The 13,179-nt window shown below is 45.6% G+C and overlaps 1 protein-coding gene across 1 annotated transcript; it reads left to right on the forward strand.

Moving 5' to 3' along the window:
- The first annotated feature begins 10 nt into the window (after positions 1-10).
- On the forward strand, positions 11-8,425 carry LOC104512529 (DENN domain-containing protein 5B-like). Its single transcript, XM_010155543.1, has 7 exons — positions 11-289; positions 2,010-2,128; positions 3,301-3,488; positions 5,123-5,205; positions 5,371-5,497; positions 6,323-6,497; positions 7,719-8,425. The coding sequence occupies exons 1-7, from the start codon at positions 251-253 to the stop codon at positions 7,900-7,902; spliced, it is 915 nt and encodes a 304-aa protein (XP_010153845.1). The 5' UTR covers positions 11-250; the 3' UTR covers positions 7,903-8,425.
- Positions 8,426-13,179: the final 4,754 nt, after the last annotated feature.

Raw genomic sequence — 13,179 nt, forward strand, 5'->3', positions numbered from 1 at the left:
CCTTGTCCGGCTGCTGGGATGCGGGGTAAGGTAACCTTACCTTTGACGAGAGGCGCGGGTTACTCCAGAAACGGCGTTTACTCTACGTGGAGATGGGGGAGGAAAGTCAAGACTAATTTATTTCCCCCCTCCCCTGTTCTTAGTGATCCCGTATAGGTCAGTGATAATTCCCATCAAAAAACTGAGCAATGCAATAACCACATCAAACCCGTGGATATGTGTATCGGGAGAACTAGGAGACACAGGCGTCATGCAGATTCCTAAAAACCACCTAGAAATGACGTTCGAGGTGAGTATGTGCTCTCTACAGCTTGCTTTTCGATTTGAGAGGTGCTCCCACATAAACATTAATTTGGTGAGGGCTTATCGCCTTACGAGCACAGCAGCTCAGACTCTGCCCAGCTGTGCGAGGCGCTGTGTGTCCACGTACGCACGGGGCGATAGCACTGCCCACCCCTCCTGTGCTAGGTGGTCCTGGGAGCAGGCGCCTCTTTTGACCATGGGCTTCGCTGTGTCCGTGTCCCAGCCCAGGGCTCCTCTTCTCACCCAGCCTATCTATTTCCATGCCTCATGCCTTTTCACATCTCCCTGCCTAATTATCCCTTCTTTTGGGGCTCATTTCCGACTCTTCGTTTCCCTTCCAAGTTTCTTTCCCCTTCTTTCAATGTCTTCCCACTTCCCACCACCCAGGTCTGTTTCTACCTCTGGCCAGCCCCAAATTTCTTCTTCTCGTGCTCCAGCTCCCTGTCCGGCATTGCTGCTTTCCTTCCAACCAGCCAGCCAAACTCCTGAGCTCTCCAGCTTCCCTGCTTCAGGTGCTGGCCCCAGCAGGCTGTAGAGCTGCCATCCCCATCGGGCTCCCTTCTCCGTGCTTGCTGTGGTTTTTCTCCTTGCATTTGACTACCCGGCGCTCCCCTCTGCTTTCCCACCCACAAGTTACAGGTTGGCTTAGTGCCACCCTAAAGCAGCTGGTAGCGGGAATTGCAGGGAAAGCCCCATCAGGCTCAAATCACTCCAGGCTATACCGTATCCAAAAAGGAGTGATTTTGTAGGAAAATCTGCTACCAGAATTGAAGTTGCATCCATTGAGCATATGCAGACTGATCTTCAACAATGATAAAAAAGCCCTTTTGCCACACACAGGTAGATTTTGACAGAGAGAGAGAGGATATTTTCCTGATACCATGGCTGGCTCTCATTCAGATAGTAGTATTTTGTAGAAAAATCTCTGGGCTTCTGACAAGCAAAATAACATGTTTAGACATTTCTAAGGACTATACTGACACTGTTCTGGAATACTCCTCTGGCTGAAGCTTTCCTAAACCATCAGACTGGGTAGCCACCCACTGTGGAAAGGGTCAGCTCAAGCTACTTGTTAGGCAGTATTAGAGGCAATGAAAACTCAGGTCTTGCAAGGGAAGTGTTTAGGTGATGTTAACCGATGCTGCTGCCAGCCCTGCCTACAATTACACAGTGTGCTGGAATTCAGACTCTTGTTTTCCTTATTCTGTGTCGTTGTGATGTTAAGAGTCTCATGTTGGTGATTTTTGTCTTGCCCAACAATAAGAAAACCGATGTTTGAAAACAACAAAGGATCTAGGGACTGCTTCATAGGGTAGAGCGAGTCAGCTGAAGGTCAGTGCACTCAAAATGCATTTTGGAAAAGCTGCTTGTACTGAAGATCTGTTTCTTCTACAAAAGCACACCTCCATCACTTTAGCTCAGAAATTTGTAATTAACACTTCTCAGAAGTATTCCGGGTGAGTGCTCACAACGAAGAATCTCTTCACAAGCTTTTAATAGTTCTATTTCAAGGTATTTCTTTTCTCCTGTCTTAGAATAATTGTTCTGCTTTGCAAAACACTCTGCGTGTTTGGTTGAAAATACTTGTTGTATAATTCAAAGGAAACTGAATAAAAACATACTTTTGAGACCATATGTGTGCATGTGGTGGGGGTGTGTGTTGTCTGTTGCTTTTTAAATTAAGTAAAAACTGTTATTCATTTCAGTGCCAGAACTTGGGGAAGCTGACGACCGTTCAGATTGGTCATGACAACTCAGGGCTGCTGGCCAAGTGGCTGGTTGATTGTGTCATGGTCAGAAATGAAATCACAGGACACACGTACAAGTAAGCAACAAGTTCTGATTTTCTTTGTCTGAAATTCTTACTTGTTAAATCTAGAGAAAGCAAGAAGGCCTCTCCTCAGCTGACGGAGCACTGTGGGTGGATTTGGGAACCCAGTGGGGTTGATCTCTCCCCTGCTCCCAGACCTCTCATTTGAGAAGCCCTATTTGAGGTCATACAGTCTGATAAATATTAAATTTGAGACTTGAATGTAGTATTTTCTTTGCATCTCTTGAGACAGGACAGATAGTATGGATACTTTTTGAAGTGATTCAGATGTTTGTGTCTAACAATTAAATGCCCTGATTTAAAGTAGGGTGGTAAAATTGTGCACAAGTGTACTCTTTAATCCCCCAAGAGCTGGAACGATAGTTTAGGGCAAACCTTTAGTTTATTTTCTTTTTAAAAGTATTCAAATGTCTAAGTACTATAACAAATGTACAAAACCTTGGATTACAAGAAAATAAGTTTTTTTTGATGATTTCTTAATCTTCTACTGAGTACATCCCTCATGTCGAAATGATCTCCTAACTCATCATTGGGTTTACACAACATCTGGCTGAGCAGGCTTAATTTTTTTTCTAAATGTGGACTTGGAAAACTAAATCAGAGAGGTGAGCTCCAGAGCTCAGGGTTGGCCACGATGTATGAGGGGGGAGGTAGGAGGAAACGGGGTGCAAGCACTGGGGATATGGACATGTGCGTGGATCTCATTAGGACTGTGGATGGGGACAAAAAGGTACAGCAATAAAATGTGAGGTGAGGCTTGAGTACAAGGAGACGTCACATCTTCAGCTGGGTGGGAACTCTGTGTGGGGATTTAATGTTCATCATCACAATATTTTTTTAAAGGCTGAATATCAGTTGTGGTTGCAAGTGAAAAATAACCTGGCAGAAATCAACATGTGGCCCGTGAAATGTGTATACAACTCTTCCCTGTGCGTTCATGCAAGATGTGCATCTTTCCCTTTTCCTATGGATGGAGGTGGATATAGGTCCTGCCAGTTGTGGTGCAGGAGATGCTGCCTGCTGAGCTCTAGTTCGTTAATGGCTTCTGGCTGCAGAGTATTTCTTGCCCGTTAGCAGCATTTATGGGTGCTAGCTGTCCCTCTGGGTTTGAGGTCAAGCTAGGCTACCTGTGTGGCTGACCTGTGCTTGTGCTGGCTGCGCGGCAGGTTTCCCTGCGGGCGGTGGCTGGGAAAGGGCGTCGACGATGGCAGTTTGGAGCGAATACTCATTGGAGAGCTGGTGTCCTCCACGTCTGACGAAGAGCTGGGAAAGCAGTGCCGCACCCCACCCCAGCAGAAATCTCCCACCACAGCTCGACGACTGAGCATCACTTCCCTCACAGGGAAGAACACCAGTAAGTCCTTTCCTTTCTCCCCAGGGCTCTAGAGAAGGGGTCAGCGACTGCTGAGAAATTAAGGTGCTGTGAACAGGAGAGCTCCTACTGAAGCAAGGCTTGGTGCAGCAGAACAACCATGAGCTGATGAGTTTTTCCTGCCCCTGTTTGTGTGTCTGCAGCTTGCTCTGTGACTGTAGGTGTTGCCGTTTAACAGTTGAGAGAAAATAATCTCTTCATGCTTTCCTTGGAGCATGGAGATATGAGGTGAGGGAGGAAGGGACAGCAGAATTTTCAGTAGCTGTTGCTGCTCAGCCTCCCAGCTCACTTTGCAGTTGGTGGGAAGACAGTCCTCTCCGGAATGCAGTTCAGTGCCTGATGCGCATGCTGTGAACGGCCTTCTGGAGGAGTCCATCTCCAGGGGAACCCTAGGGGACATCAACTTTATGTCCCTAAAATTAGCTTTTGTGAGTAACTGCACCTGGCTCCATCACGGCACGGAACGGTAAGAGCCATGTGAGACATTTGCCGCGCAAGCATACGGATGAGCACAGTAGATCCTGTTCATAAATCTGTCCAGCTCCAGTAAAATTAGAGGACATGACTGCTGAAGTGTCAAGCAAGGAAAGGTTAGCCTTCAGGAGTAATGCAGCATTTAAAAACCACCATGGGACCACTGCAGCTCTTCACATGACCGTATTAGCTGGAGGAGTGGGCACCAGAGCTACTTGCAGAGCATTTCCTTAGGTCTAAGAACGCTAAGGCTCAGTAATTCACTTGCCTTGTGAGTTGTAAGGTTCTGTGTTAGGCCTGCCAAAGACTCTGGAGGGCAACGTGTACTAAAATGATACTGAATTACTCTACGCTTCCAAAATAAGAATTGTAGGATGAACCCAATAGCAACTTACATGTGTCTGAAAAACTAGAAAGGACTCATAGAAGAGCCATGAAAATTATCCAAGTCTGGAAACCATCTGCTTAAAATGAAGCTTTAAAAGTTCAGTCTGTTTTAATCAGAAAATGAATGAGGGTCTAGATAATTTCCTGCAGGTACCTGAAAAGGAAGATGAGATGGTAGCAGATGGAGGCATAGCATGACTCAGTAGCAGAGGCATACGGCTAAACACTTTCAGAGCAGAAACATGGCACGTGTTTTTGCGTTGAAGATAACGTACTCTTGGAACCATTAATAAGGAATACTCTCTGCCTGTGGCCCCTCACACTGCTACAATGACCAGGCACCTGCCTGAAATCAATACTTGTGGCTTCAAGTCAGACATTAATGACTGCTGGGTTTTCTGGCCCATGTCGCGTAGAAGTGAGTCAATTGACTGGGTGACAACCTTTCAGCCCATGTCTCTTCATGTGTACATAGCTGCTGTACTCTGTGGTGAGAAAGACGTGATTAACTTAAACATTTACCAAGCCGGATCCTTGGGTTGTGCATTTTTAAGTAGGGCGATTTGTTTGACTATTCCAGGGTTGCTCATCAGTTGCTTATTAATTAAGGCTCAGGTTTACCCCAGACAAATGGTTGCCTGAACCCTGTTAAAGATAGAGAATAATTCTTGCAGGTCAAGTTATGTCATCACGAGAATTTGATGAATGTTTTAAAGCTGGTATCTTCAGCTAGTATGGTCTCCATCATTTCGCAGAGCCTAATGCGGGACAGATCCAAGAGGGAATTGGAGAAGCTGTGAACAATATCGTGAAACACTTTCACAAGCCAGAGAAAGAGGTACTTCCTACTTTTTGTCACTTGCCTGGTAGCTACAATGCTTGTAAATATTTTTGTAAACAGAAATGGAATTGAAGTGCCAGTAGAGACTGTTAACCTTTGGATTTGAAGGTTCTGGCATACACACAAGGCAAGTTGTACTTACAGGCTCTTCCTTTCCCACAGAGAGGGAGCCTTACCATTCTGCTGTGTGGAGAAAACGGTCTGGTCGCAGCACTGGAGCAGGTCTTCCACCATGGATTCAAATCAGCTCGCATTTTTCATAAGAATGTCTTCATCTGGGATTTCATAGGTAAGCTGTTACGTGATTTGGAGGCAGGAGGAGAAGGAAGATTAGAGGAAAATGACTACTCTTGCACAGACCTCAGGTGCTGATCGTCTAGGGTGCCGTTCGTTCCTGCCTAGTGCCTGCTCCAGGTTGCCTCAAGTCAATGAGAAACAAGATGGAAGATGAGAAATACTAAACTCTGTATAAGGGATGAGTGTGGATCTGTGCAGGAAATCAAAAGCTCTTCCAACTCTAGTCACTTATTCATAGATGAATATTCAAACGGCTGCTTTTCTACCCAGAAAGAAGGCATCCTGGAGACCAGGGTAGAGTACCAATCAGTGTCAGGGGGGAGAGTTGGGAAAAGGCAAGGAGTGAAGGGTTTGTATTGCTAGCTGTTTGAGAACTCTCCTAATCACTGCACAGTCTTCTGCCGATGCTTATCTGTAGGCCTGTGTTGGGGTAACTTCAGACTGCTTACCCCTTTACAACATGCTGGCAAGTTGACATGCTTAGCCTGAGGGTTAGTGCTTACTCGGAAAGGTGAAAAATCAAAGCTGGTGGTATCACGGAGGAAGAAACCATTGATAGATGCGCTGGTGGGGCTCCTTGATGTTACCCAGCTGTATCGGAGACATCAACCCGTCTGCTGGCCACTGCTATGGGGCAAAGGTGGAGATCACCACCTACCTAGGGTCTTCAGAATGAGGAATCCTTGCATAAACTGTGCAATAGCTCTCTAGCAGGTTCTTTTTTTTTTTTTTTTTTTTTTAAGGATTCGGTTGTGTAATTCTGTGCCACAGTGAAGTACTTCTGCTCACTGGGTTCTGATTTTTTCCCCTACCACAGAGAAAGCTGTTGCTTATTTTGAAACCAGTGACCAGATTGGAGACAATGAGGAGGCCCTTTTGCTTCAGAGATCTTCATGCAAAACCTTCTGTCACTATGTGAATGCCATCAATACAGCTCCAAGGAACATTGGAAAGGATGGCAAATTCCAAATTCTGGTTTGCCTGGGGACAAGGTACCTAACTGCTCTTCACTATATGGGTCCTTTTGCATTAGACCAGAAGAATATTTTTACACCGTTGTTGTTACCATTAGTTTTCCATTTTAAGACATCTCGTACCTACCTATTATCCAGATCCTATTTTAGGCAGCTTTAATACTTCAAGAAAAATCAGAGCAAAGAAGCAGTAATGATACATGGCTAGCGTCAAAACTGCTGAAAATGTTTTGAGTCCTTTTATAATTGTTAGCTTGACAGTCATGTGTATGAAATCTGTCTTGAAACTGTATTTTTAATGAAGTGCTGGCCTTGGGAATGCAGAGTTCTTTTGCAAGAGCTGGTGTATTTGTTCAGCCTGGAGAAGAGGAGGCTCCGAGGAGACCTCATTGCAGCTTTCCAGTATCTGAAGGGGCTACGAGGGGACTGGGAGAGGACTTTTTACAAGGGCCTGTAGTGACAGGACAAGGGGCAATGGGTATAAATTGAAATCAGGGAGGTTTAAATTAGATATCAGGAAGAAATTCTTCACGGAGAGGGTGGTGAGGCACTGGCACAGGTTGCCCAGAGAAGCTGTGGATGCCCCATCCCTGGAAGTGTTCAAGGCCAGGCTGGATGATGCTTTGAGCAACCTGGTCTAGTGGAAGGTGTCCCTGCCCATGGCAGGGGGGTTGGAACTAGATGATCTTTAAGGTCCCTTCCAAGCCTAACCATTCTATGATTCTATGAATCAATTTGCCTATGAAAATGGGATATTTGTTAGAATTTTGACGAAATTATTCTAGATAAATCTTTCTTAGTGAGACTCTTTCCGTCTTGCACTTGGGGAGGGATTAAGGGAGGGGCTTTAGTTGTATTTTGGAGGGTTGGAGTTGCTATGTCTAGAAATAAGTACCATTTTTGTCTTGTTTGTTTGGATACATGGAAAACCAGCTGGAAAACACTGTTGGTTTTCCCTGAGTTCTACTTTCCCTGTTCCTGATCTGAAAATGTTGCTGGATTCTTCCAAAGTGCAATTCTGCTGATGTCTTTCACTCTTCTTTCCTACAGTGTGTTCAGTTACCTACATTTTACGTACAAAATCAAGGGTTACGATTACACAGGAAGCTTTCCTGTGCAAACAACATGCATCACCCCCAACGAGAGACTGCATGTTTTGGGCTATGCTCTCGGAGAAGAATTTCAGTTTGAGATATGTTGTACTTGGTACTAAAATAACTCCCTTCATCCCCTTTGCAGGGACCACTTGCTGTCTCAGTGGATCCCGTTGCTGGCAGAGTGCCCGCCCATTACAAGGATGTACGAGGAGAACGCTCTCCTCCGGGACCGCATGACTGTCAACTCCCTTATCCGAGTCCTACAGACATTGCAAGACTTCAACATCATCCTAGAAGGATCGCTCATTAAAGGAGTGGATGTTTAGCATGGCTTTGCTGAGAACTTCATTATTCCTTTCCCAAGCAAGCAAACCACAACTGGAGACGTGTCAGGACTTGAACGCGATGGTAGTGCACCACTGTAAGGCAAAGCTGCCGGTTGAAACGGGAGCAGGAAGCCCAGTTTGTGCCCGATAGGGACTGTCCTCTAAAGCTGCAGAAAGCTAAGATGCAGTATTGTAGTTTATTTGAAACAGAAATTTAGTATAAAATAGAGTATTTTCATGTGTTAGATGTGTGTAAATATGCTATCTTCTTTAAGAAATTATATTGCTCTAAGAAATTTTTCTTAGACTGAATGTTCTTGTTCTGACTATGAGTAGCTTCAGCCCAGGGGAAGGACGGGGGGGAGGGAAGGACTGAGGTGGGAAGGGATGCCGTTACTTGCTTGCAAGGAAGAAGCCAATCAATGTGTAAATAGAGCGCAAACTCAGCAGGGCTTTTTTCAGGTATTGCAAAGTAATCCAGCAAATATCCTTATGTAGCCATTGTGATTGCCTCACTCTTGGAAGTCTTGTAAGCATATGCTGCTTCACCCTACTGTACATGGTCTCGCTTAGGTTTTTGTTTGTTCGAAGACTCAACCCTTTCCATGCACAGAATTTGAGTCGTCTTTTTTTTTTTTTTGTAAGGTCTTTCGTGTCACTTCTGTTGATCTCCCAAAGGGGAGGCAAGTGCTGAAGTGCTTAAACACTGGAGAGGAGGGCTGCTGTCTGCCTGAGAGTACGGGAGAGCTGTTTAAGCAGTGCTGCTGCAGCCCGAGATGGGGAATAATGGCTTCACTCACTCAGTGTGTCCCTTGCCCGTATAGATGTCCTGATGGTTCCCTCTTGCCCCCAGCCAGTGTGTGTTGTGGATGACTTGGTTTTTTCCACGCTGAGGAATTTTGTTCATACCAAATTCACGCTGGACTTGAGAAGAACCATTGCTGTAGGGCCACAAACAGCAGTGGTGCTGTGCTACTGGACTGTATCAGCTGGTTTTGAAATGCTGACAGGTTATGAGTCTTCCTTTATCCCACAGAATGAGGGTTCCTAGGAAGTTCAGGATCTTTGATAACCGTTAAAAAACAAATAAAACCAGCTACAAAAAAGAAAAAGAATGACGCAGAAAGGGGGGGGAAAAGATAATCTCACTTTGTTATTTTAAGGCTCCTCTCCTACACTATTTCCAGTTAATGGGTTAGTAATACAGCGTGTATGTACAGATACAGCTCTTGAAGAGGAACTGAGAGCAACTGAAACCCTGTACACCAGAAGTTTAACAATACATTAAATTAGAATCATCTCGTGGATACCGTGCGGCAAATGTGGAGCGTATCTGCCGTTGGTGTGGGCGGGAGCTGGAAGGATCTGAGGGCATGGTTAGCTTTACCTGGTTTTCTGGAGGTTAGTTTAAATGTCAGAGTTTGGTTTCAGTTGTTTATTCCCTCCGACCTTAGCCATTTCATCAGTGGATTTCTGTGGATGTCTCACTGTCAGCTGTGGCTCAGGAAAGGTCCCGAACAGGTGCTGTTGCACTTCGCTCTCAGCGGCATTAGGAGGGACTTGGGAATGGTGAGCAGTAGCAGGTCTCGGAATAGTGTGCATGTGGTGGAGAGAGGGTTGAGAGCTAAGGAAAAGGAAAGAGGGTGAAAATTGGGGTTTGCTTTGTCAAAACCTGCCTTTTGTCAAGATTCCCTGCTTTCCTGTGGTCCTTCTGCTGCCCAGTTCTAACAGCACTCACTTCAGCGTCAAAGTTCATGTCGCATTCCCAGCCAGAAGAAAACTTTCCACGTGACTTTGTTTTGTTAGAAGGGAGAGTTTCATGTCACAGAAGTGTTTTCTTTTTTCTTTTTAAGAAAGAAGTGAAATAACACTGTCGGGGAGTCATCGACTTTAATGAGGGTTCCAGCTCTTAACAACAGTTCTTTCCTCCTGGGCTTGTACTTCCTTACACTGACTGAGCTCATCCCAGCTGCTGTAGGCAGCACTGCCGCGTCACTGCTGTGGGTAACCGACGTAAAGGCCGTGAATGGTGTCACGAGTTCGTAGCCAGAGCCCGCGGCTGGGTGACGTCTCTCTTGCGTTTCCGGAAACGTGAAATCTGGGTGGTTAGAGTTTTCTGTGTGACTAGGCAAGTCTGCTGCAAGTCAGCAGAAGGCTCCCGACAACCCTTCAGCAGCCGTTGAAAATGTGTCCCTGGTAAATCAGTAAATTATCAGTAAATTATACACTTAGCACCAGAAGCCATGTGGCAGCATTATTTGGTAATGACTGCTTAGGATGTTTTGATTTCTATTACAACTCAAGCCTTTTATGTCTAATGACTGCTATACATGATTTTTTCACGCCCAACCCAGTCTAAGTGACTTTCATTTTCCTGCAATGATAACCTCTTTAGTCCTTGGATTTCTTCACGGCAGCATCTGCATTTGCTAGCTGGAGACTTCTCAAAAGTAGACTGCTGCCTGCTGCTCCCAAGGCTGTTTATGACTTGAGCAGTCATAGCACTCATCCAACGCGGCACGGGTCAAGGGCAAGCAGGATCAGGTAGAAATGTGGGCACCTCTAAAGGTCAGGGCTAGATGAATAAGCCACACACAGAGACAAGGGCAACAACTACACAAAGTCTTTCTGAAGTTAAAATCAGTCAAACCCCGAGACATGTTAAAATTCAAAACAGGGCCCTCCCCGGTTTCAAACTACGTTGAGGAACTTTCGGCGCTTCAGCACAACTTCACGTCAGCTTTTTTAGCAAGCGTTGGCTTGTTTGGTTTTGTCAGGTTTCACATCCCATTAATAATAATAATATAATAAAAATAATGTATGTCTAACATTTCCTTGTAGGCAATAAAGCACCCTAATGTATGTTGAAAGGGGCACAGCTGAGTGCCTCAGATTACTTTTTTTTCTAGTAGCCTGTTTTTGTTTGTTGGAAACTGTGAGGTTTTTTTCTGTAAGGTTTACAGAAATCATTCTACCCACTAGAATGCTGAGAAACCCACCAGGATTCTTCTAAGCTAACACAGTTTTTACTTCAGTGTTAAAGCACCTTCAGGGGTTGAGAAAGGGAATCTTGGAAAAGACCAAAGCTCTCTGGTATCTGCTTTTTAGAAAAAAATCCCTATCTAATACCCGTCTGCAGATGTCCGAGTTTGCGTAGCCCTGTTGTGCCAACACCCAGCATAGTAACTTGAGGGAGTCAGAGGACGCCTCACTGTGTACAAAACGTGTATTTATGATTCTCTGAAATGAATGAAATTCTACTATTTAGTGAAAAATCTACTCCTGTTTATTCAGAGTTGGTTTGTGTCATTAGATATCATTGTTCAAAAACGTCTTTTTAGGGTAGTTGCGTGATGGCATATTTGAGAAAATTCCTTCTTTCAATCAAATGAAGGGGCGCATCTTGAGGGGAAATGTTGTATGTTACACTTGAAATGTACAGATGTGCCCTGCAGAGCTTCAAATGATCCTTAAATGTCTCCATTAAGCATATTTTGTCTTTACATTATTACTAACTGAATAAGAACTGGATTATTTTCAAGACAACATTAGTAAAAGTATTGGTATATCAAGCACTTTAACATACATATCACAAACTGACATGAGGTTTTCAGGTTTTGAAGTACATTGAAATACAGCTTTTCATGCCATGTCCTTTACAAATAAAACTGTGAGAATAATGGTCAGTGTCACTTTCTCCTCGCAGCGGAACCGAGAGATCCGGGTCTCAAGCCCAAGAGCTGATGTGAACCTGGAGAGCTCGTTTTGGAAAGGGAACGAGTCGAAGAGATTCAGCTGACAGTGACTGACTCCTGGTACTGGGAACTTGACGGAGCAAAGAGGTGGTGTGAGGGTCTGCCCTCAAAACCTGCCCTTCTGCCTCCCCCGACACAAAGGCCTACCTGTGCCACCTGCCCAGCTCTTCCTTTGCAAGGCTCAGGTGGAAAGCGTGGCCGATCCAAGGGAAGGAAAGGGACCACAGTGAAGTTCAGCCCTTGGCTGGGTGGTGTTTGCCTGGATCGCTCTCCCTTAGCATCTGGAGCGTGTGGGGAGAAGGGTGGTGGGATGCTGTTGGCAGGGAAATGGGAAGCGTGGGATTAACTGCGGCCGAGGGCCTCTTTCCTCTCTTCACAGGGGTTGCTCTGATATTTGAACTCAGGGTGAAAAGCTGGAATGAAACTCACGCCCTCCAGTCTCTCCGTTAGTGTGTCCCGTAAGAAGAGTGGCTGGGAGAGGAGAGAGATGGGCGTTAGCAACAAAAAAGGTGCAAAAGAAAAGTGAAACGCCCTGCTTAGTAATTACAGGTTTTTCCAAGTTGGACTGGATTTTCAGAAATTCCCCCCACCCTGTCCCTCCCAGCTCTAGCTCTGCTGGAATTGGCAAAAACATGAGAGCTTTGGAAAAGTGCGTAGCTGGAACGTAGTTCCCTGCAAGTGCATGTGAGGGGGGGCATGTGGGTTCATTCGTTTTAACTCCTGCTTCTGCAGAGGCAGAGAATCTCGGGAGAGGACTGAAAGGCTCAGAGCCTGGGACCGTATACGTGGAAAATCCTGAAACACATCGTTTGGTTGATACTGATGTTTATTAATGGTGTAGCAGCAAAATTATAGGATCCCACAAGCATGAATAAAATCCATAGAGCTGCTCGTGGTCAAACTTCAGTGGGAGGAATGGCCATGCTTAACACACCTCCTTAATCAATGTGTTAGGCTCAAGTATGTAAACTAGAAATAGTGGGATCTGGCATCTTAAGGGCAGTAAGTACTTGAAATAAGGCAGGACTAAACTTGTGCAGATGAGGAAGTGCAAATAACTTCCTCTCCACTGCGCTGTTGTCGGTGCCGTCTGGGAACGCTGCAACGTGTTGTGCAAAGGGTGAGTAGAAGAAAACTGAGAACGTGCACGGGCAGGAGTTGAAGTAGCTAGCCGATCTGCATTTGCGCCTTTCCGGCATCAGGTAAGCTTGTTGGAGCAAACTGCGCTCAAGTTAAGAGCGAAGCTGCTTCCCTGTCTGTCACCCCGTCAGCTCGGAGGCTGGCGCTCCTCTCACTGCAGTCAGAGAGCATTTTGTTGCCGACATTCCTATTTTCTCTCCCGCGATTCCATCAGACGTATCACTATAAGCTGGTTGGAGCTCAGCCGAGGATGGGAAGGGAATGCGAAAACTTCTGTACAGGTCTGCTATCCCGTGGCTGGTTAAGGCCAAGCGTCTGCCCAAGCCTCTGCGGAGCGGATTTGTCAGTGGAAAGCCGCAGTTCTGCGGGACAGCTCGACGCT

This window comes from Eurypyga helias, unplaced genomic scaffold (assembly GCF_000690775.1).
Source record: "Eurypyga helias isolate BGI_N326 unplaced genomic scaffold, ASM69077v1 Scaffold50027, whole genome shotgun sequence".
Classification (NCBI taxonomy): domain Eukaryota; kingdom Metazoa; phylum Chordata; class Aves; order Eurypygiformes; family Eurypygidae; genus Eurypyga; species Eurypyga helias.